At 35.7% G+C, this 26202-nt stretch overlaps 3 protein-coding genes across 3 annotated transcripts; 2 read left to right on the top strand and 1 right to left on the bottom strand.

Annotated features, from left to right (window-relative positions):
• Positions 1-7621: 7621 nt before the first annotated feature.
• Positions 7622-8629, top strand: LOC147488113 (ethylene-responsive transcription factor ERF071-like). Its single transcript, XM_086572107.1, has one exon. It carries the CDS (start codon positions 7754-7756, stop codon positions 8510-8512), a length of 759 nt encoding a protein of 252 aa, XP_086428233.1. The 5' UTR covers positions 7622-7753; the 3' UTR covers positions 8513-8629.
• A 1335-nt stretch (positions 8630-9964) lies between these two features.
• Positions 9965-14769, bottom strand: LOC147488112 (uncharacterized). Its single transcript, XM_086570723.1, is given in 8 exon segments — positions 9965-10643; positions 10717-10859; positions 12088-12212; positions 12312-12750; positions 12753-12825; positions 13520-13786; positions 13882-14265; positions 14354-14769. Coding segments are annotated over 8 exon segments (2244 nt in total). The 5' UTR covers positions 14642-14769; the 3' UTR covers positions 9965-10118.
• Positions 14770-22071: 7302 nt separating this feature from the next.
• On the top strand, positions 22072-24435 carry LOC147488111 (uncharacterized). Its single transcript, XM_086574267.1, has 4 exons — positions 22072-22141; positions 22247-22694; positions 22829-23106; positions 23339-24435. Exons 1-4 carry the CDS (start codon positions 22072-22074, stop codon positions 24433-24435), a joined length of 1893 nt encoding a protein of 630 aa, XP_086430393.1.
• The last annotated feature ends 1767 nt before the right edge of the window (positions 24436-26202 follow it).

Raw genomic sequence — 26202 nt, 5'->3', positions numbered from 1 at the left:
CCAAAATATAAGGTACTCATTTTTCTCAAACAATCACTATTATAAGTTAAACACCAAGTATGAATGTATGACAAACAAACACACATGTAAGGAGAGAAACAAAATATGGGTTCTACAATCACCTAAAAGCGATGGATACAAACTTACTTACAAAGTGAGGTATTATTATCGATAAAGTGAGTATCCAAGAATATAACATGTGAATGTAACCTTTAGGCTTCAGACACCAATAGAATTTTAGAAGCATCAATGCTTTTATAATGAGAAGTAAACCATGAGCAAAACAAAACAACCTACTAAAAAACAACAACTCAAGCCAGTTTAAAGAAGAGCTTACTAAAACAATATAAGACCATAGATGGGTTCTGTCTTGAAAACCAAATCTTAACTTTTGAAAACAAACATATATAATGGGCACACAGTCCATTAGATCACGACTCAAACACTGTCATGAGTGTATGAATGATAAAAGACAAATTTCTACAAACTAATGAGAATAGTATTTATGTACCTTTTTTTTTCCTGATAATTATATAAAAGTGAAACAATTAAATCAAAAATTAGTATTTGGTATATGATGTCATCTAGCTTCAAAACCTGAGTTATTTGGATGTTGATTGGAGTACACACTATACATTTCGACCTTATATTGAGAGCCTTGTCCCTCACCTAAACCCATGAGGTCTTTACTATCTATATTCTACTCATGTTGTAGACTTGTAGTGTTGGAAATGCTTCAATAAGAGAATTGCTCAATTCATCACCACCTATGCATTTTGGGTAGGGATGTCCTAGCAAGCTCCTTGCGTATAAACGACAACTAAGTAGTCTGGTATAAAAAGAAATTGACTACTCTTAGATTGATAAGTTTGACAATGCAAGATAATTAATATTGAGTCACATTCCGCTAAAACCGCAATTTCACTAAAATTATGTTTAACGCCCTGAGAACCGAAGCAAGTGACTAAGACTTTTTTAGATCAATTAGTCCCAAAAATCACCACCAAATCATATAAAACCGATAGTTTAAATTTCATGGTATATGAAAGGAAAAATGATGAAACAATGAGCAAAATCTTCGATAACAAATTAACCATATTGAGAAATTAGAGTTTGATAATCACAAAACTTAAAATTAATACTTTTGTCAAACCTTTAGAAAGATCAAAAGCATAATCAAAACAAAATAATTAAACAACACTTCATCTTAGAACAACCAAAAACTCACCTTAGATTGTTGAATACACCATACAACTTCCTCTTCACAAAAAAACTATTCCAAAACCCAAAGATGGAAAACAATATATCAAAGATTGTTGAAGCTTCAAGCCATGCAAGAAAGAAAAACGAAAATAGAATAAATAAGTCAAACCGGTTACCTTTGAATTGCCTGAGGTAGCTTACTTACTGATAGTCTTCAAAAGGTCTCTATTTAACAATTCCTAATTTGGTTGCATAATACAATTCAAAAAGTATATATTGGTTGAAATAAAGTTTGTATTTTATCTTGAGATTCCAATGGTGGAAAATAGTAATCAATAAATCAAACTACAAATAATACTAATTAACCTTGGTTTGAAATTAGCATAGTTGCATAATGATTCATGTGGTATTGCTGCGGAAATTTTTGCCAACATTCGTTTATGCAATTAAACAACAGAAAGGAAGAACAATTCAATAATGCGAAGAACATATATTAACTAAATAAGATGTATATATACTTTTGTTTCTAATCAACGATAGTTAAAATTTGTAACAAAATTTTCTCACATCATTTGTGGCCATTTTTTTAGTGAGAGACGTGATGGGCTTATAGAATGTACTGCCGAGAGCACCAATGTCTTTGCGTGTTGTACCGGCCAAACTATTGCACAATTGTTGCAAGTTTCCCAGATGAATTCTATGAGCCGATTGAGGTGTCAATTGTACTTTCTAGACATTTTATTGGTCCTTTCTCTTTTCTCATCTAGGAAGACCGGAGCAAACACAAAGGCTTATGAGGAGAGAACTATCTCTTTGTAAGCTTAAGAGGTTTCTTATACATATACACCTCTAACATCTCGTAAGTCTTATCAATTTCTTTTCTTAGCATGTTTGAAGTAGACTCCTAAAATTGCTAAATGAACCTCAAACAAATAAAAGCGTAACCACTTTCTGCAAGGACATAAGTGAATGAATACCTTCAAACGACATAGTCATGAACTTCAGTTCACCATATTTTATCAACATAGTCATACAATCTCATGGATAAATTACACTATGAAAGAAGGTCCACTTACCAAAAAAAATTACAACCCTGATTCTTCTTTAGGCTATGGATTAACCTTCATCCTTCCATCCCTCTGAGAAAGATAATAGAAACTGATCAAGATTTGCAGACTATAAATATATATCAAATAAAAAAGAAAAATAGATTTCATACATACATTTAATCTAGCTACAGAGCACTCTGATCCGAAATATTTCCAACTTGATATGCATATGGTCGCATCTTCATGACCTGATATAACCATTTTAATAAATTGAATGTAAAATAAGTTAGTTAATCAAATGAAAAAAGGTGCTCTCATTGCAAAGACGAATGAGCAGTCTTTGAGTGTTTTAAGGTTCCCAAAGTGAGGTGCTGCTATCACTTACGATATATTGAAAAAAGTAGGAAAGCAAGGGGATATTACCTTTGTTGCCCAATAGTGACTTGGTTCTCACCAAAGTTAAATCAGGGAGTTATAGGCTTGCTTGAATTTCTACTTTTAGAGACTCTTGAGTCCATAGTCGAAACCAACAAATTCACTGTACAAATTCTACTTTGGAGGACCTAGCCGCAACACATCATGCCCATGAGACAGTGCTGACTTATACAACCATATACAGTCGAACCCAAATGAGTGTGTAGTTTTAGTTTTCAATCACATTTCATCAGTTGGAAATTCTATGTCCATGTGAGATGGAGTTAGATTGAATAAGAGCAAGTTCCAAAAGAAGTTTATTGTTTTCATTGTGTCGTATCCCGTATTTGTGCGGCATCTCTTTCTTCCTTTATAAGGTTTAGATCCATTAACTTTGCAGTCCAGGCAAATACTTTTGCTATCTTCTCTTGTTCATCTGGGCCTTTCTACTAATGAGAGGACCTAAATGAAATCTGTTGGTAAGTGACATCGTGTATGTGCCAAATGTTCATCCATCAAACCCCTTAACCGCATTTCAGTGAGTGAGAAATTAACGATGAAAAGTCAAATGTAGAGCGTGAAGAGCAAACAAAATCCCAGGACAGGACCTTCTTCCTGAGCCAAAAGGTATCAATTCAAAATGCTAACCTCTTACATCTACATCCATGTGACTCATGATAAATCTCTCTGGTTGAAACTCTAAAGGATCTTACCACACTTGTGGGTCTCGCTGTAGCTTCCAAAGGTTCACTATCACAGTTGTGCCTGACGGGATTCTATAACCACCTATTGTGCAGTCTTCCATGGACTCATGAGGTACTAACAGTGGAAGGGGGAACTTAAATTTTCCTTCACAATGGCATGAAGATAAAGCAGATTATGAATATCTGATTCGTTAACATGTCTTCCTTTGCCAATGTGAGCATCCAACTCATCCTGAGCTTTTCTTAGCACATGGCGATTATTCAGCAGCAAAGATAGGACCCAAGTTAGGGTGATCACGGTTGTGTCCGTACCACCTAGAACCATAGCCTACATAAAATCTGAAACCCATCAAGTAAATTGAATATTCCATGTCAGAAAATATCCAGAGAACTTAATTTCTTGTCATACTAAGATAAGAAACCAAACAATAATGCTAATAAGAAACTTGTAAATGATTTTTGTTGTTTGCTAAGTTACCAAACTTAATTTCTACATAACAGGATTGTATCGAAATTGAATGATCATGATATTGACTTGACTGCAATCGTAATTCCATCTGCAAAACTTAAGTAAATTTGTCCAAAATTGTCAGGTTTAGCAATTTTTACCTGGCACGTAGCCTTGATGATGGTATCGTGGTCGTAGCCACGGAACTCCATACCTTCTAAATTGGAAATCATCACATCAATAAAATCTTCGTGATCCCCAACATCTGCAGAAAGTTTTCTCTGTCAATGCTCTTGCACCCAACTTCTGAACACAGAGTCGAGATCTCTAGCAGTAGATTTCATGGCTCCCTTGTACCCTCCATAATTAATCCACTGAAGAAATGGAAATGCTTCCATGGCAGCAAACCACCCAAAAGATAAAGACATTGACTCGATTGCTTTCGGGGAACCATCGTGATCTCATTCTTGTCCCCGACCCTGCTGAGCCAACATATTGTTTCCCAATCATCATCATGACCACTACATTGAATGTAAGGTCTTCAAACCATTTCTTCATCTCTACTATAACTGGTCGTACTTCAACGCCTTTGTTACTCTTACAAATAAGTTTGTATAAGTCTTTGATGCAAATGTCCACCTCAGTTGTTCGCACATGTTTCAGATCTAGGTATCATTAGCAACCCCAGTTGCTCGATGTCAAGGAACTAATTCATTAAGAAATGAAACAATAAATGATTTCAGTTCTTGGCTGGATTAGTTACAAACAATGCGAAACCACAATGATGGTATATCTTTTAGTGTCTATTCCAGAGCTTGTGTTTCTCGACATAAAAAGATTGTTGATTGTTGACCAAACCTCTCTACAGAGACTAACCATCGTTCAATCAGTTTAGGAAAATCATTAATTCATTTACATTTCCCAAGTCCCAACAACTCTGGATAGGATAAATCGCTAAGAAAAGCACAACTCCAAAAAATAGTTAGGGTTCATTTCTATAATGTTGAGCACGTGCACAAATCCTTGAGTAAATAGAAAGACAGATGCACCCACTTTTCTTCATTCCAATACATATAATGCTTACCCAAATTAAAAGAAGATCTCAATCATCTGATGTTGATACTGACATGATTGATAGCAATTTCAGATATTAAGCTTGTGTCCTGTGAGGGCAAGAAAACTAATGGTGACATTAAAAAACCATGAGAAGAAAGGATTTTTTATATTTTCACATATCTAAAAATTGGTGGGTTTGGGAGATGGAGAGAGAAGGGTGAGAGACGATGGACCATTTTTTTTTTATTGGTCAATCGGTATTAATGGAAATTAAAAGGTAATTAAGTTGCTAATTAAATAGCTAATTAATTATATTTATTGTGCGTACAATTCAAAATAGAGGCGTGGATTTAAAATTTTAATCAACCACCATATGGAATGACCAATTACTCCCATTCAAAGGTGTTAAACAATACTTTAATTTAAGGACAAAATCGGTACATTAAATTTAAGGGCAAACAAGGGTCCATGATAGTTATAGGTATTATGTGTAGTAGAAGAATTTAAGGGTCCATGATAGTTTAGTTAATTCAGTAGATTTAGGTGCATTAGTTAATTCATGTATAGATGTACACACGTAAACATTATTATTAATATTTATAATACACATATTTAATGTAATATTATAAAAGATGCATTTAATAACACACATTCACTATTATGCTAAATGTTATATATATTTAGTATAATTTTACACCTAACAAATATAGACTATATGTAATAATAATGTTTGGGTTTGCCTTTATTTAGTGTAATATAATACTAAATTATATATATCAAAATCATACTAATTGGTTCCGGTTTCGGTTCGGGTACCCATTGATTTTTTACTATTCGGTTCTATCGATTTCAGTTCTTTATCAGTTCGGTTCTTAAATACCCATTTTAAATGGGTCTAACATTTTAGGACCCATAACCGCTATAAACGGTTTCGATTCCAGTTCGGGTTCGGATAATTGGGTACCCATCTACTCACAAGGACTGGGTAGATGAAAGTTCAAGTATACCCTTGACGCGATATTAAAAATGGCTCGGGTACATAAAATGTTAAGTATACCCCTAGTACGAAATAATAAACGGGCAAACCCAACCGAAACGACCTGGTGTATATAGTATGAACAATAATTGTTCATACCTATTTGGGGTATGAAAAATCACTGTTCATACATTAACATGAGCTATGAACACTCATTGTTCATATAAACAATCATTGTTGATTGTTCATACCTATTTGGGATATGAACAATCAATGTTCATACCTCAACATAATGTATGATCAGTAAAAACACCAATTGGAGTATGAACAATCAATGTCCATACCTCAACATAATGTATGATCAATAAGAACATGAGCTATGAACAATCATTGTTCATACCAATAGATATGAACAATCAATGTTCATACCTCAACATAATGTATGATTAATAAGAACACTTATTGGAGTATGAACAATCAATGCTCATACCTAAACATAATGTATGATCAATAAAAACACTTATTGGAGTATGAACAATAATTGTTCATACCCATTGGGTATGAACAATTATTGTTCACACATCAACATGAGCTATGAACAATCATTATTCATACATATATTAGGGTATGAACAACTGTTTGGGGTATGAATAATCAATGTTCATACCTAAATATAGTGTATGATCAATAAGAGCACTTATTGAAGTATGAACAATCATTATTCATACCTCAATCATTGTTCATACTTATTTTGGGTATGAACAATCAATGTTCATACATTAACATAATGTATGATCAATAAGAACGCATATTGGAGTATGAACAATCACTGTTTATACCTCAACATGATCTATGAATAATCATTGTTCATACATCAATATATTGTATAAGGGACGTTCACCTATTTGGATATGAACAATTATTGTTCATACATCAGCAGAAAGTATGAACACTCATTGTTCATAGTAAAATGACAGGTAAAATCGGAAAATATTTATTTCAAATCCGGACTATTTGTCCCTGAGGGTTATTTTCACGCGAAAATTGGTTTTCAGGATTACTTTCACCTGAAATTTATCCTTGTGAGTGATTATAAAAAAAACTCTGCATTCTAGAGTTGTTTTGAATCGGAATTGGGCGTTGGACTAATTTCTTGTTTTCCAAATCCGACCCAAACTGATCCTTTGAGCAGCCTAGTTAGGGCTAATTCAAACCTAAGCGGTTTTAAGATAGCTTTATGGCAAAGTTTTAAGACAGCTTCCATGGCAAAAGTTATTTTTTTTTCCATTTGTTCTGAATGTCTTATAAGTTGACATCTGTATTCTACGTTGGACCATTTGGAGTGCCAAATTTTCTATATTCTTCCTAAGACATAGTAATCCAACGGTCCAACCACGTAAGTCTCTACATTTGCCAGCAACGTTGCACTGCTGTCACCCACACGGGAGTGTCCCATCTCAGAAACCGCCTCAAATTGTACAAAATTTTCAACTACAAATTCTTCTCCCCTTCTCCAAACTTGCCCACAAGAAAACCTTTCATTTCACAACAATTCATTTTTATGATGGAAACACTATGAAAAGGAAAGGAATTTCTTTTTCCATACAAGGCGTTTGTTTACGTGGAAAGGAAATATTTAAACAAATGGAAAAGGTTTTATTATTAACGCGAAAATTTTGTGGAAAGGAAAAGAAAGGAAAGGAAATAGATAGATCATTTCTACTGACCATGAGCCAACAATCTGATTATTCCTTTCGCCAACGCAAAACAAAGCGTGATTATTCATTTTTAGGTTTTTCTTTCACTTTCAGGACCTGAATTTAAAATTATTTCGCTTTCCAGATTCCTGACCACCCATTTTATTTCCTTTAAACACACCCTTACGTATCAACTATTCACAAAAATGTGTGGTGGTGCAATCATTTCTGACTTCATTCCTCGCCAACGCGACATCTACGCTTCTGACCTCTGGCCTAGTTCCTCTTTCGAAACCCAGTTCCAGCACTTCAGCCATAACAAAAAACTTGTCAAGAAAAGTGGTGTTCCTTCAAGTGATGGAAAAGTTGAGAAAAATGGAAAAAGAAAGAGAAAGAACTTGTACAGAGGAATAAGACAGAGACCATGGGGAAAATGGGCAGCTGAAATACGTGATCCAAGAAAAGGTGTTAGAGTTTGGTTAGGTACTTTCAATACAGCTGTAGAAGCAGCAAGAGCTTATGATAAAGAAGCAAGAAAAATAAGAGGTAAGAAAGCTAAAGTTAATTTTCCTAATGAAGAAGTTGAGTTTTCTCACTTACCTATTTCTCATAACCTTTCAAACAACTGGGATTTTGGGTTTTCAACTGAACCACAAGGTCACTATGTTTCTGAAGTGAAAGTGGAAGAACAGAAAGTAGAAGAAGTGGAGAAGGACAAAGAGGTGGTGGTGATTGAAGATGAAGAGGAGAGAGTGAGTGAAGTAGAGAAGCTTTCTGAGGAGTTGATGGCTTTTGAATCTTATATGAGGTTTTATCAAATTCCATATCTTGATGGAGGTGTTGAACTTGAGCAGCAAGCTGTTGTTTCAAATTCTGTTCAAGAAAGTGTTGTTGGTGTTCCAGTTATGGATCTTTGGAGTTTTGATGATGTTCCTTCTTCAGTGACTTCAACTAATGTTGTTTAATTTTGTTTTTATTTATTCTTCATTTGTTGTCAATCTCAAGTTAACTATAGTCTAATCTTGATTCTGTTGTAATTTGTTTATTTGACTGGAAATAAAAGCATCTTGGATTTGGCAATTTATCCTGGACTTCTCCTATAAATACTAGTAATTAAGTAAATTATTTGGTACTTGATAGTCTCTGTAATTGAAAATTTTATACAGTTCAAAACTTCAAATGGTTAGATTGATCAGAATTTACAAGCTGTAGAGAGAATACTTGAGTTTGCATACAATTTATGATAGAGATTTCCAAATCGGTCTTTTATGGAGGAGTTATGTAAGCATTGAGTTGCTTCGGATTTAATTGTTCTTTGATTGAGATTCTGATGGAAAAGAAACCGAAATATGACTAAGTTTACTAGGTGGGATGATCCGAGGTTGTGTTCGTTTTTTTTAGTCTCAAGTAATTTTCATAGCCGCTTCCAAGCTCCATTGCTTGGTCATGTACTCATGTCTATGTTTCCCGTCTTACTAACTGGATACATGTGGGATTATATTTAGGTGGATTGGAATATCAGTATTTTCAAGATGTATCCACTGAGTACCACAATTTATATGGAGAAAATTATGAGTTCAGACCAATATGGATATTCTGGGCTATGGTTTGTTGTTCTACTTCGCTAATCTCCATATACACTACTATGGAGATTGTTTATACCGGACTCGAATTTGAGCAATGCCAAAACTCTAATCTATGTGCCGTTTATGTGGCGCGCAACAGTGTTGCAATGTTGCAGTGAGCATCAAATGGCAAGTTGGTTGTGTTGACTGTTGATAAAATCATAAGATTATGAGAGAATTGTATAGGAAAGTGATCAGGTGAATTGTGGTCCCTCGTGTTCGTTTTGTTTTGTTTCTTTACCTGAAAAGAGGAGGAAATAAAAAACGGCAATTTGCATTAAAGAATTCGTACTTCAAAACCAATTTGCGCTGCTGGTTTGTAATAACAGGCCAATCCAAAACAGATAGCGAACAGCTCCCAGTATTGGTTTTCTTTCGTCATTTTTCTGCTTCACAAGTATATCACGTGTTGCTATACTTCCCATCATCCCATGAGATTATGTACATAGTATTGTCCAGGTATGAACAGATGATAGCATCAACTTATTCGGATTCAGATTCTCAGTAGTACAATCCAATTTGATGCTACGTAACAACAGTAGGTGTCTTGTTTCAATTTATGATTAAACTGCATAATCATACAACAAACATACGAAAAAAAAAAGATATAGTTTTCTCCGTTTTAAAAGCAGCAGATATAGGCTGCAGTTTCCGTAACTGCCCTTCGTAATTTTGCAGCAACAGCAACAGCAAAAAGCCAAACGTCCAACAAGTTTTTTGAGGCAACTGTTTTAGAGGAATAAATGAACGTATAGGGAAAATTGCAAATGTAAAAAAATCTAGAAGAAGAAATGATATACGAACATTTTCTCTCCACCAAATTATATACAACCTGTAATTTCATTATCTTAATCTTTTACATGTAAGACAATGAATCGTTTCTGTTGTTACAGTATGAACAATAATAGTTGAGAATAACCATTAAAAAACGACGTGCGAAACACCTCTAATCTGTAAGCCCCTTTGATCCGGGTATAATTCCAGTCTTGTATAGCTTATCCCCTCCCTCCGCTGGTGAGGACTGCCTTGTATTCTGGTCAGCTTCAACTGATGCCATCACCGCCCTTGCGTTCCAATGCCAAGGTTGAAGATACGGCGAAATAGGAGAACTTGGGGAAGACAGAGACGATGGGAGAATAACTACAGAGCCCCAGTCTCTCATTCCAATTGTGTGTTCCTTCAATCTCCGTCTAACCAACAAGTTCCCCATGTCTTGACCCACCATCTCCGTTACAGTTCGAAGTATTGCCATACATATTAGCAGCACCATAACTGCATCTTCTTCTGGTAAGAACTCCACTACTAATAATCTCCAATTCATCAGTGCTGTTGCTCTTCCATTGGGGTTACCTGGCGTGTATCGTACAAGTGTAACAAATGCATCTTCTTCTTCTTCTTGTTTATCTCCGGGTTTGCAGCTAACTTTATTCATTACCTGATACTGCATTTTTCTTCCTTTTAGTAACCTCACCTGCAACCACTCTTAACATTCAACCAGTTTTGCAAGAGAAGAACAGATTATTATTTGACACCAGTTTACTTACCGAGTCAGATGAGGTTCTGTTTTGAAGGTTCAAAGTAAGACCAGAGGAAACCCAATGTATTGTCAGCTCATCTCCTGTTGACAGACTCCATGTAGCTTTATCTTTCGAGTGTTCTCTGGGTGTGGCTGTTCCTGCCACCTTCTCTGCATTGGTGTTATTCGTTTTATAACATATTACCAAGAGTGGTTTGAGAAAGGTCTCCGCTTAAAATAGTTGAGTAAACATATACATATATAATCAATGATTTATTACATTTTAAATACTAGAGCTCATGTTAATCAGGTTAACTAAGGCTTTAGCTCAAGCCAAATGCAACCAATGGTTTAAAAAAACAGAATACAAACAACGTCCCCATCCTCTGCCAATACGTTGTCCATGTCTCCCAAATTTAGCAAATACATGTATTTAGGAGTGGCACAGATGCCTATGTGTGTATCATTGGAGAGCGGTGGAAACCCTCCTCTGGTGCGTACAATCTGCTCTCTACATTCACACACAGCATCTTTATTGCTTGCTTACTATAGACTCAACAGACCAAAAGGAAACAAAGATATGATACATCACAATATAATATACATGAGTTGTCTGAGCTTTTCTTCATGCACATCAATGAAATGCATATGTAGTTATTGATGACACACTTAATATCTTTCATTACAGTCCCAACTCCCAAGGGATACTTGACATCTACTACTTAATCCGCATTTATGACTTACATTATGCCAAAAAGAAACAAAAAGGAAAAGAAACATAAACAATTACCAAAGAGACATGATTTACTTTGAGTACCTGTCCCAATAAAATAGTTCTCTAAAGGAAAACTTTTTCAAAGAAGCGTGGTTTACCAAAAATCCTTGGCTATTTTTCCCACTTCTATTTTCGCTGAGAAAGACTACTAAGATCTAATGAAAAAGACAAAAAATCAAGGGATAAAATAAATAAGGGAAGTAGCCCACAATTTGCTGATAGGGCTCATGTTTTGCCTACATACAGAAATCATGTCAGAGCTATTATGCCATGCTGTTATGAATGAGTGGATGGCACCCAAAGCTAATATGCCATGATTATATCATTTAGGAGACCCAATTAACATGTTTTTCTATCAGGAACTCCTGTTCTACTAAGAATAACCAACGGATAACCGATAAGAATTACATGTTACTTATTCCGTTATTCATGAGGTAATTCTTATTACAATGTGATAACCTGAAAAAATCAATACTTAGGGTCTTCAGTTTTATTTAGAACAACCAACAAGAAAAACAATCAAGTGAGTACTATCCCAGATTGGACCATGGTACACCAAGCTAAAGGGAGCAGCTAAATTGCCAGAGAAACAGAGAGAAGAGACTAACTAGACTGAAAGCATACCTGGTATTTTACCAATAGAACCTGCAACATATGCCCAAGAGCCTTCACGGACTTCTATTATTCTGTCTTCCCATTTCACAGCAATTGGAATTTCACCTCCTCTCCTCCAAATACCTCTTCCCACTCTGCACAAACATATCCGACCGACATAATCAGTAGGATAAATATAAACAATTCTATTGGATCCTTTCAAAAGAAAAATATTTTTACACACATAGATATACCGTATTCGCAAAACGAAGCATTCCCTCCCTGCACGATCTAACACCGTTCGAGACAACCATCGTCCCTCTTGCGGCCGATACCGATTCATTTCTAATATTACATCTGATATCATTGCACCTGAATCATCTGTTACTCTATCAGGCACGCATTTCAGTAGGTACGGAGCTTGTACTGGTGGCACTATGGAAGCCACCAATCTCACTTTCTTCCCTAGCTCTTTTCCTACCGTAAGACACGGTGCACGAATTAAATCATTCCATAGAAACACTATCGTGCTTCGTACATTACTCTTTAAACAACTCTTGCCGCAACGTCTGAGCTCAAGGATAACTCCTCTGGTACCAAACTCAGAGTAAAGATGACATGCCTTTCTCCATGTATTGGACACCAGGAATGTGAGATCTTTGTCCATCTTCATCTCTTTGTGACATCGGGCTGCCGGAGTCTTAAGTACTCGTTCTCCTTATCTTGTGAATGCCTTACTTCCACCTTTTCTTTTACAAATATGCAGACCTGATAAAGCAAATCAGTGCAGTAGAATTAGTGCCTGCACGGACTGTCTTAACCAGATCATGACAACTTAATACCATTCAGACAGTTCTCGTTTCGTTTTGCAACACGACTCCCTACGTATTAGCAATGTAGAAGAGAACTTCAGTGTTGGTCAAAAACAACTATTTACAAACAAAATCATATGTCTAGCAAAAATTGAAGAAGGGATTAGGACCAATTCCCTGCAGGATTCTAGATAACTTAGCTTCTTGAGATAGACCTTCTAAAATAACCTCACATGCTATGTTTAAGCACTGCCTGCATGGGTCTTTAAGAATACAGAATATCTGTCATTCAGAGGACATTTCTTACGCTATCTTGCAAATTAAGCAAACATATATGCAGCCACATCTTTATCCCCAACTACACAAAAGTATGCCAACTGTACATGAGACCATATCGTCTACACCAAGGTGGACAACATCGAACTCTCCTGCTTAATGCATTCCACATGTTTTAAAAATAGGAACCTCCCAAATTCCTAATACTTGGATTGGAAGATAATTTTCAAACACACAAATGAAGTCACAATAGATTATCAAATGCTTTGTTATCGGTGTGTAAGGTGAGGACCTATATATTTGTAAGGCATCCGTTAAAACGTTAGTGACAAATTATACGGATACATTAACAAGGATATGAATGGGCTGCTTACCTCTAATAAGAATCTGGGTTCCATACACTTGTATTTAGAGTTAACATCAGTATCTGAAACCACCAAATAGACCGGTGGCTTCAACGACCCAGCTATCTCACAATCAAGCATTGCCCCTGCTTTCTCATAAGGTTCATCAAACACTTCTTCCCATAACTTCTTACTTCCTTCAACATCTTCATCTTTAAATGTATCCCAAATGCCAATCCGGTTCCCTAGTTCCCCTTCAATCTTTTTCACATCCTTGGCATATATGAGTGGATAACTCTGCATACAAAACCATCACTCCAAGAACCAAATAAACAAAATGGTACTATAGATTCTTAAACACCAACAAAGACACAAAGACAGAAAACACTCACCATGTGTGTCAACCACATTAGTTGAATATCCAAAGTAGGCGTAAATCGAGAATGCCCATCTTTAAATTTCTCTAACAAGTACATAAACCTCTTGTATCTTTCTTTTGCTGCAATTAAATAAACTAGTTCTAACATATAAGGCTCATTAAATTTTGAATACAAGGAACTACACTTTAAAACCTCTTTTAACAGTTCCTCATTCGTAACAATCTCCACTCCCTCATCATCACAAATGGATTCCATCTCAAATGGCTCAAAAGGGTATCTACAACTCCACAGATCATAGCATCTATTCAAAGCAAACTCTTCATTCCCATCATCAGATATCACTGGTTTCTCAATCATTTTCGAAAATTTCACCTCACAATATTGCCGATACCTTACCTGTAAAATGGTGTGTCATTCTTTTCAATCACTTCCACACACACACACAAAAAAACATAAAAAAAATTATGAGTTTTGAGATACTTACTGGACTAAGAGTGTGACAATGCCAAACCCACTGTACATCTAAAGGAGGAAGAAGTATTGGTGATGAACCTCCAACAGTTACTTGAGAAATCAACGGCATCCATAGCTCATCATACCTTTTAATGGCTTGCCGAAGAGAAAAAGTGGTGTAAAGCCATTGAGACTCTGCCACTGCTTTCAGAAAAACGAGGTGGCGTCTTGCTGCAGTAACAAGATCAACACTCACTTGAATTTTGTCTAGTTCATCTGATATGTCCGAAACTCCAATACCATTACATACCATAGACATTATTGTATAATTGGTTCAGTATCTAAGATTGAAAAGTCCAATGAAATGAAATGGAGCCTATATCTATCTTTATCTTTATGAATGAGATAAGATTTGGGGAAAGAGCAAGTATAATAAGTGATTGGTGGACACATGGGCATGGTCTTTTGCTTCTAAGTACAACGTGTACAGTAAGAGATTCTTCGAAACAGACATAATGCTAATTTTTAGTGACTGCTATCATTTGCTTTGAATATTAGACTCAAGATAAGATGTTATGTTGGCATCTGTCTGTTTTAAGGTTAAGTTAGAAGAATATTGAGATTGTGAAAACGAAAGCCCGAAGCAGTTGGACATAATAATGAATTAATGATGCGCATGTGCACGCTTCAAGTCCACGTGTCCGGCCATCTAGACATGTGGCATTTTTTGAAATATCGGTGACCTGGTATCTCATTGCAAGGGTGAAATACACGTGATCTAGTTTCGCAATTTTGAAAACTTGAAATACTGAAATTGCGAGTTTAACCTTCTTCCTCCCTTCTCCTCTATTTGAAAACCCTAACTCTCAATTTGAATAGTTCAAAATGTCGTCCACCTCTATCAATTCGAATCATTCATGCTTTTGTAGAGAGCCATCTCCTTTGGTAATGTCAAAGACTATTGGAAATTTGAGAAGAAGATTTTTTGGTTGTACAAATTACAAAACTCACGACTGTGGCTACTTTGATTGGGAGGACAAAGTTCCAAAATCAACAAAGCAAAACTTCATTGATTTGTACAAAGAGGTTGACGGATTGAAAGAAAGTTTGGAGGAAGCTAACATGAAAAAGGTGGAGTTGCAAGGAAAATTGAATGTAATTGTTCACTCTAAGAAGAAGAAGAGAACAGAGTTGAAGAAAAAGGTGACAGCTTTGGAATGCCAAAATACTTGTTTGATTTTGGTCGTTGTATTCCTGCTTTACAAGTATTTGTTTGGTTAATAAGTGATGTGCATTGTGTTTCTGTAATGTAATAAGTTGAATGAAAATGGAATGAAATTGTAGAGTTCTCTGGTTTCTGTGTTTATGTAACACTGGTTTCTGTCACTGTATGTATGTAATGAGTTCAATCAAAATACATTTGATAATTTAACATAGCAAAAACAAACATTAAACATCACTACACTACATCAGGACTTGATAATTTAACATAGAACAAGATAACCAAGCTAAAAAAACATCAAAACATAGAAACAAGAACAAGACACTGGCTAGATAAACCTAACAAACACACTTCAAACATACACCAAGACATCACTTCTTAGACTTAGACTTCTTGAACTTCATACAAAACCGGGATAAAAATTTGCAGGCAGTAAAGAAACCCCAGGATAACCTCTTGAACTTGCTGCTTGGATGTTGTTGGTGTTGATTCCCTCACTACTGCTTCATTTACTGTTGTTGCTGGTAACCTTGGAGATTTCCTGAGCTTATGTTCGAATCCAGGTGGAACTTCTGGACTTGGTTCTCTAGGTCGACTTGCCTCTCCCTCTTCCAACAACTCAATGATGCACATCCTTCCACAAATCATCACAAAGGCGGATTAATGACATCATTCTCATAAACAACCTCCATGAACACTCTCTTCCCCTGCTTTATTTTGATGAGCTCCCAAACCGCAACCGATTGCTCTTTCAAAAGTTTTGGGTTCTCCCTTACCCTCAACATGGATCATCGACCCTTGGTCATTATTTTTCGAATCTAAACCTATTGCATACAACCCTACCCCTACTAGGATGGTTTTATAGATTGCATACCAAACACCATTAATTATCACCAACTATAAAGTTCAAAATTAAAACTATAACACTATTTACAAGACATTAGTCAAATCAATTTTCAATATGTTCATTAAAGCATTCTCCTTGACAAAAAAAAAAAAATATTGTTTCCTTACATTCAAAATATGACACTTGTTTTTTGCATGACCATGTTTGAGAGAAACATACAAAACGTGACACTTGTTCATTAAAGCAACAAGTCTGAAACCATTAATACACTCTTAAAACACCAAAATGAGCTAGATCAATTTTACCAAATAATTCATGGGATGCCTTCTGCTGTACTATTTGTAGTACTTGATTCCTGAGTTCCAAGTGGTGTATTATTTGACCCTTGACTACTTCCAACTTGATCACTTGCACTTGAAGTCTTCATTTGTACAACTCTCCTTTCTTGTGGTGGCTATATAAGAAATAAAGCATAATGAATAAAACTTACCAAACTAAACTAAAGAATAAAGACATAAACTAAACTAAATTTTAAATTGCAGACACTTAAATGAATAAAAAACTTAAAGTAATAACTTACATGAAAATATTTTCTTCCAGTTGGAGGTAATATGTGTACTCCATCATCCATTGACACAGTTACTCTTGGTGCAAGTGGAGCGACTAATCTTGAAGCGATCTACCGCGGTCATGCACAATGAATAAGCCAATGCACTCAAACTAATTTATTGAAAAAACTAAACTAAAACACTCACATTGATGTCAGCTTCTCCTTCAATAGTATTAGTGTTTACACCAAGTGGAACAGTAATTGGCTCACTGCTTCCTCTTCCTCTTCCTCTTTCACCCCCTAGCCCTTGTACCTTTACCCCTTGTACTTCTACCCCTTGTACTTGGTTACTGATTAGTCGCACTCTCATCTCTTAAAGTACTTGGCCCTTCATTACTTGGAGTTGGTTCATTTGAATTCAATGGTGTCAATCTTGAAGCAGTCTACACATAATGCACTTTGAATAAGATAATGCACAAAACATAATGAATGAAAAATACATTAAATATATTAGAAGACACACATTGATGTAAGTTTCTCCTTCAGGACTAGTGTATACTCCAAAGCCTATAGGGACTGGTTCCCTTCTTCCTCTCCCTCTTTGACCTCTACCCCTTGTACCTCTGCCTTTTGTACACCTACCTTCATTACTTGCATTCTCAGCTGTTACATTAGTTGGTCCTTCATTAGTTACATCCTCAGCTGGGACATTATTCACTTCTCCTTTCTTCTTCCTCACCTAATGTTATATTAACATATTTAAATACAATCAAAACCACTTGTAAAAATAAGTTATAAAAGTAAAAGACAAATGCGTACTCAAATGCGTACTCACTTGTTTCTTTCTAAGTGGTGGGTATGTAGACTTGCATGACCTTATGTTGTGTTCCTCACTATTGCATCTAGAACAATGCATTTTCCTACCCTTCCTGCATAGTTGGTGAGAAGCCTTGTCTTCTGTCACTCTTCTAGTTCCCACTGCTACTCCTTCCTTCCTTTTATTCTTCTTGGGTCTGCCAGGCATCCTCCTTGTTATGGGAGGCAAAATAGCAGGCCTCTTTGTCCTATGCCACATGTTTTGACCATTCAAAGGCTGTAACACATGATTATATATCTTCTTGTACTCTGCCACACTATACCAACTAGATACATACTGCAATTGATCAATGTTGAGATAATACATAACTGAAATGGCATGTGGACATTGGATGCCAATCATTTCCCACATTCTATAGCTGCATCTCATAGCAGTTGCATCCACAGTAAAAGCTTCATATTTGTTCTTCCTGGCCTCAAATAAGTTGCTTCCATTATAATGTGCAGCCCAAAACCTATGATCTTCTTTATTTTTTTTTTCTAACTTTTGCATGATAATAGGACAAAGGCGGAGTCTTCGATTAGCCATTCTTTGCAATCTTCTTTTGCACTCTAGCAATTACTTGCAATCTGATATCCTCAAGCATTTCTACGATGTTCTTTTCCCTTGCTTCCACTATTGTTGAGTTAAATGTCTCACATATGTTGTTGTCAACAGAATCCGAACAAGGAAACATGCTAAAAAAAGTTATTGACCACTGTCTTGGGTTTTGCTTCACCATGTAGTAGTGATATGCATCCTCAGAATACCTTTTCATTTCATCCATGTTTTGTTCAAACTCTTAAGGAGTCCCACATTTGCTAGCCTTCCAAAACAGAAACTTATACTGTAAACCAGGGAATGTCTTCTTGAAATTGGCATATACATGCCTGGCACAATTTCTGTGCTCAGCAAAAAGCAAATAGTCTTTTATCACTTGTACAAGACACTTTTACTGGTCACTAATAATAGTCAACCCAAGACCCTGACCCTCACTATAACCCAAGTCTTGCATCAGCAAATCCAAAAACCACATCCAACTATCTGAGTTTTCCACTTCTACAACTGCCCATGCTATTGGGAACATTTGATTGTTTGCATCTCTACCAATGGCTGCCAGTAGCTCCCCCTTGCAGTACCCCTTCAAGAAACATCCATCAACTCCAATAACTGGTCTGCAACCACTCTTCCATGCATTTATAAGTGCAGCAAACCCTATATACATGCGCTTGAACACTGCAGGTTCATTAGGTGTAGGATGAAATAATTCTATCTCAATGGTACTCCTAGGATTACTCCTTCTTAGTTCAAATTGGTAGTCCCACAACTTTGCATATACACCAGCCAACCTATTTTCAACTACATCTAGAACTTTGCGCTTAGCTCTGCTACACTGACACAATGTCACATCAAGCTTAAACTTTTGCATAATATGCTCTTTCAAATCTTTCAATTTCATTTTAGGATACTTCAGTATCTTCTCTCCATATATCCTAGCAATCCATTTATAGTTAGCAATCTGGACATCAAATATACTTGAACACTTATGTTCTTCTATATAAGACTTTATCTAGAATCTTCTCTTGCTTGTCATCCAACTAGCATATAGTTTAAATGGGCAATCCTCAGCACATAATGCAAGGATTCTTTTTTGGTTGTTTAACTTCAACCAAAGTTGGTACCCATGAGCAAATGCAAAATCCTTCAAACAATCCTTGGGCTGATTAGGGGATGCAAACACCATCCCTAGTCTTGGTTGCACATGAAATACATCAGTCTTGGGATCAAAACTAGGGTACCTAAACTTCTTAGTTTTTCTAATACCATCATCCTCATCAGTATCTGGACTTTCATAATCACTTGAATCTATATAGTCACTATCAACATCCCCATGGTCAACTTCATCATCACTAATAAACACATTGTTGGCTTCATCAACATAAAGCCCATCCACTGCTACAACACCAATACTGGAATTCATTGCTTCAACATCATCATCACCTTCAGCATTCATTGCTTACTCAGCTCTAGTACCATTCAATTCAGGTTCATGATCACCATCATCCCAAATTGATTTCATTCTTTCAAGTCTTTTTCGTTTTTTCCTTTCTTCTATCATTTTCCTAACTTTAATAAGCTCCTCATCATTATCAGACAATTCATGCAAATCCTCAAACCTAAAATCTTCCTCATTTGACTCATTATCATCTGAAATACAAACCTTATCACTCTGTAACTAAGTTTGTATCTCAATGTCTTCTCCATTCTCTAACTCAACTACTTCAATATCATGCACAACACTTTGTTCACTTGAATCCACCTCAACATCATGTTCAATGTATACCTCAATTCTATTCCCAACCCTAGCTTCTTACAACATTTTCATAATACTAGTATAATCAAAAATTAACATATAACCCTGACTGCTGGATTGACCATAGTGCATTTTACTCACATTATAATACCCCCAACTCCTCCACCATTGATTTTAAATCAAAATACCAAAACCTATATGGATCAATATTGTCCAAGAACTCTACCCTACCACCAAGGTAATGAAGGTCTGGACTAGTAACAAATGAACCCCCATGATGGAGATTAATTACAACTGTTTACACTGCAGTAATTTAGCAACAATATATGAATAATATAATAACAATCAACTGTGTAACAATATATATTTAAATTGAAAAGCAAAGCACTACCATAGTATAATATTCATGTATAATAGCCGACAACAATATGACAAAAAACAATATAAAAAACATTAACTTACTTTAATCTGGACCAGATTCCTATGGATTAGTGTTTTATATAGGTTAGGGTTTGTGTGAATTAGGTAATTTAATCTTAAAGACAACGAATTTTGGTCAATTAGGTGAAATCCTCAATTTTTGGGCGCTCAAACAAAAGAGAGAGAAAAGTTGGAGAGGGAAAATGCGGGAAATGACATTCAACTTGTTGGCTATTCAGCTTGTGTGGCAAATTTGGCCACATCAACACGTGTTTTTTATAATAAATAAAATGACATGTCTCCACGTAAGATTATAAAACCTCCAAATTTGGCCATGTCAGCACATTTTGGCCATAATATTTGCCCAGGTCGCAACCTGAATTTTTTTTATAGTACAATGTAGTTTAGTGCCTAGAAAATTGTATAGTATCCAAAGTGCTAAAACATGTATAGTACGTTGTATAGTATGCCAATTAAGTGAATCGGGTTTAAATCCTTGTACTTTAAAAAAAAAACAACAACAACTTAGTTCACGTTTTAAACTAAACCGAAAAAAATACGGAAAAAAAATAAAGAAATGGGGCTCAGCCCTTTTGTTTTAATCCGGTTGAGTATAAACCCCTTCTTATCGGCCCATACCACATAACCTCCCTATTTATCGGCCCATACCACATAACCTCCCTGTTTTCCAATAACAGGGCAAATCCAGTCCGATTTCTATTTCCTATTTTATTTTATTACCTGTAAGTACCCTCCGTTCTACACTACAGTACACATGTCCACACACCAGGTCGTAGTCTATCAGCTCATACCAATTCATCAAAGCGTACCAGTGACCCAACCCCAGAACGTCCCCAACATCAGTTACAGCCATGTATGGAAGCAAATCAGCTAGCGCAATCCTGGAGCTCAGTCAACACAACAATCAAGGAAACATTTACTTTGTAACATCAGAGTAATGACGAATCTCCAAGATAGCACACAATGTGGATCTATACTTCATAACGGCCTGGAGCAAATATGGAAGGTCAGCTCAAACATCTATAAATAGAGAGAGATGAACTACGTAAGGCTTGATTCAAGTTTACCCCAAGAAACTTGATACGTAGGCAACTCTTATCCCAAGAAGAGTACAACCATTCCCTTTCAACCTTAACATCAGGTCGTAGGCATAAAACACCAACATCTACATTACCCGTTTTACCCTTTTTACATATTCATCATAATTTCAACTAAGAAGAACACCGATTCATCTAATTGGATAACACGATTTGACCTCCTTTGTTTCTCAATTGAGAAAAACACCGATTCATCTGCTTAGATAACACGATTTGACCTCTTTTGTTTCTCAATTGACGGAAGAAGGTTAGGCGCTAAGGAGATTCACCCATTTTCCATCTTCTTTGCGATTTTTATTTTGACCATGAAAATTTAAAAGTTAAATTACTGGAAATATTGTTTCGTTGGTGATATTGGCTATGTAAAAATACATTTACATATATTCATCAAATTGATTTTGTTGTTTTTTGCAAATGCAGACATGGATAGAACTGCTCTTTTTGCTATTATGTACGAGACGCAAATTATGAGTGTCCGTGTCGGGACTAACGGTATGATTTCTAATTTGAAGCGTACGATTTCTAAAAAGTGGCCAGACCTTACTCCGTTGTCTATATAGCTATCTTTTGTAAGGGATTCAAAGCGTATTGTGATAGATACTGACTCGGAGCTTCAATCCCTTGTTTGCTTCAATTTGGTTAAAAGTTTTGATACATTTTTTATAAAAACATCATCAAGAGGATTTTTTGCTTTGTGTGACGCTAGTTATAGTTCCAAAGTCTCTCTTCAGGCTTTTTCTTGTATTTCTAGTTCTTCTATGTCTTCTGCTACATATGATGAAAAATATGTTAATGTCGATTCTTTGCCTATTTTGACTGGTGTGGGACAGAGATTTCCTGGTGGTACTGCCAATTTTCGTGTTGAGCTTTTACGCCATTGTCTTGTTAATAATTACAGAGTTCTTATTAAGAAGAATGATCTTGATAGAGTCACGGTTGAGTGTTATTTGAAGGCTGAAATCGGGTGTCTATGGAGAGTTCACGCATCCAAAAAGTATAAGATGCTGAAGTTCTTTGAAATAAAGACAATGGAAGCAATCCACCAGTGAATAGTAAACTTGTAAAGAGTATTGTTTTAGATATAGTGAGAGACAAGCCTTTGATTAAGCCAGGTGAAATCACTTACCATTTTCTAAGGGTATATGGTGCGAACTTGAATTATTACTTTGTGCATACCAGCATAGATCTTGCATTGAAGGAGATACATGGGGACCATGCTTTATCTTATCATCAGTTACATTGGTATGTTGGAAAGCTGAAAGAAACCAATCTAGGGAGTCATGTTGTTTTGGAAAAGGAATCAACAACAGGAAAGTTCAAGAGATTATTTGTTGCATTTGGTGGTTGTATTCATGGCTTTAACTTTTGTCATCCTATGCTTTGTTTGGATGGAACTTTCGTGAAAACAAAATACAAGGGGTGTGTCTTGTCAGCTACTGCCAAAAATGCAAATGGGGGTATGTCTTTTTGAGTTTGTGACTTTTTACATAGTAGTTCATAGTAGTTTGTAAAACTGAACAAGCATAAACTATGAAAATTTACGTTCACATAGTAGTTTAGCCTATGCATTTTAATATTTACATAATAATTTAGCCTATGAAAATTTATTTTTATATATAAAAGTTAAGTTTTCATAATGAGTATGGTACACAAAACCAAATCAGTAATTGATGTTTATTTGTGTTCCAGGTATTTTTCCAGTAGCTATGGCGGTTGTACTTTCTGAAACTGATGATAATTGGGATTGGTTATTGGAGCAACTTAGGTTGGTGGTCTCCAAAGATCGTAGGCTAACTTTTATATCTGACAGAAACCATGGTCTACTCGTGGGTGTCCCTTGCGTTTTTCCTGATTCCCATCATGGTTATTGTTTGTGGCACCTTAAAAATAATTTTAATTCAGTTATGCCCAACAACCATTGTTTCCGCTTGCATACCGTGGATCTTTTTTCCGACCTTGCCTATGTTGGGATGCACTATGAGTTTGAGAAAGTGATGGCTGATTTTCGAGATGTTTGCGGCAATCAAGTGAAAACATTTTTGTCCACCATAGGTTATGAGCATTGGTGTAATGCTTATTTTCAAGGAAATAGATATGGCGATATGTGTTCCAATAGTGCGGAAAGCTTCAGCTCTTGGATCCTACTAGAACGCCACTTGCCTATCACTACAATGGTGGACAAGATCCATGGGAAAATTATGAAAATGATGTCTGATCGGCGAGATTTAGCTAGGAGCTGGACTACTATCTTATGTCCATCTATGGAAACTTTATTGGCTGAGAGGATCGAGGTGGGGAGAAGTTGGGTTGTTCTCAAGTTAAGGGAGGGTATTTTTGAGGTGCGTGCTACTCATACCCACTTGGTTGACTTGAATAGAAGTCACTGCTCTTGTAATTGGTGGAGAATCGAAGGATTCCCTTGTGCACACGCACTGCGCTCCATTTTGGCTGATGGATTGAATGTGTATACCTACTGTGATAAATTCTTCTATTCTCAGGCATTCCGTGATAGTTATTCAAGAGCTATAGTACCTGTGGAGAACAGTAAAATGCCTGCTAAGATACCAAGTGTGCCTGATTTACTACCTCAAGATCTGAAAAAGAAGATGGGGAGACCAGACAAGAAACAGAAGCACATCACGGGTGCACAAGAGGTAGGAAGAATAACAAGAGCCCTTGCTATGGCCACCGTAACCCAAGAGTGGACTCCACTCCTACAACATGCTCTGCACCAGTTCAATGAATTTGCATTTTTTCATCTATTATTTGATGTTGCTCGTATATGAAAAACAAGATGTCGATGAACTTGTTGGATTTTATAGTTTGATGTTGGATTTTATATGTTACGTTTTTTAGTTGGAGAATGAAAAGATAGTTTTACATAGTAACTTTTGGGGATGAAATTAGCCTGACACCTGACAAAATTTATGTAAACGTATTTTTACATAGTCGTTATATATGTAAATATATATTTATATACTAACTTGACCTATGCAAACTTAAATATACATAATAACTTTTGGGATTGAAAAGTTCCGGACACCTGACCAAATATATGTAAATGTATTTTTACATAGTCATATATATGTAAAACTATATTTGCATAGTCACTAAAGCTATGCAAACTTAAATTTACATAATACCTTTTGGGAATGAAATTGGCCTGACACCTGACAGAATATATGTAAATCTATATTTACATAGTCATTATATATGTAAATCTATATTTACATAGTCACACTAAAGCTTTGCTTTGCAGTTTAGTAGATGTTTGAGCTAGCTTTGCTATCCAATTTAGGGATAGAGGATGAAATGGTGATCAGTTGGTTGTTTGGAGATTATGGGTTTGTGATGACAATAAATAGCTTCTTAATAACTACCATAATGAAGTATGTTATTAGGACAAAGAGTGATTCACAAATATAGATAATTATATTGGTGCTTAGCCTGACAGAGAAAGGGACTCTGACTCTGCACACATAATATTTCCAGAAAAGTTATAAACATTTCATCCATTATAATAAAATATTTTGGCAAAGTAACCATACAAAAAAGTATAATCTAGCAAAGACTGAATATGCAGAACAATACTAAACAACTCCAACACATTAATACTTGATAAAAGACATCATAATCGAACACTCCCGAGTTAGAATGGTTCCAATGTTTTAACACAAATAAACACAATGTAATCAACTAGAAATACAGAAAATCAGTTCTTCATTTCTTGCATTCTTCTTTTGGATCCCATTTTTCTTGTTGACTTGATACAATCTCATATGTCAGGTTAACCCTCAATTGTTTCGCGACTTCTAGCGTTATATCTTGGATAGCTTTTCCACATATTATAGCCTTCACAAACAAAATGACGAAGAAACCACAATCTGAACTGAAAACGCAAAAAAAGAAGTTTAAGATAAGAGATAAGAGATAAGAGATTAAAAAGACATTTAAGTTTGGGAAGTTAAGTTCTTATGATGCTCCTTGTTGTGGGCATGCTCCAACTTTGATATCTTTCATCAAATCCACATCTGGCAACCTTAGCTCCTGACGCCTACATCTAATAGCTTCAACCACCCTCTCTTGCTGCATTAAATTGAACAAAAAATTACCAAAACTATATTTGCATATATATATATATATATATATATATATATATATATATATATATATATATATATATATATATATATATATATATATATGCAAATCTATATTTACATAGTAACTTAAAATAAAATTTCACTTACCAACATTTCAGCATCTTCTAACGAAATATATTTCTTATTCTTGTAGTTCCTTGGCCTTAAAGAGTCATAGTGCGTCCATTTCCAATTCAAAGTCTCAACATGAAGCACAGTCAAGTGATAACCATTTTTATATTTTCTTAATTTGGGACTATTTATGATGAAAAATAGATGAGCGACATTGTTGTCCAACTATTTTAGGACATCTGTGACATAGACTTTCATGCCTTGTTTCTGGTTATCTCTTAAAGCCAGCTACAACAAATAAGAACAACAACATCTCATGCCATGTATGCATATTCAGTT

The sequence above is a fragment of the Coptis chinensis genome, chromosome 7 (genome assembly GCF_015680905.1).
Source record: "Coptis chinensis isolate HL-2020 chromosome 7, ASM1568090v1, whole genome shotgun sequence".
NCBI lineage: Eukaryota > Viridiplantae > Streptophyta > Magnoliopsida > Ranunculales > Ranunculaceae > Coptis > Coptis chinensis.
Note: the sequence above shows the minus strand (reverse complement) of the source record. Positions and strands in the feature narration are given on the sequence as shown.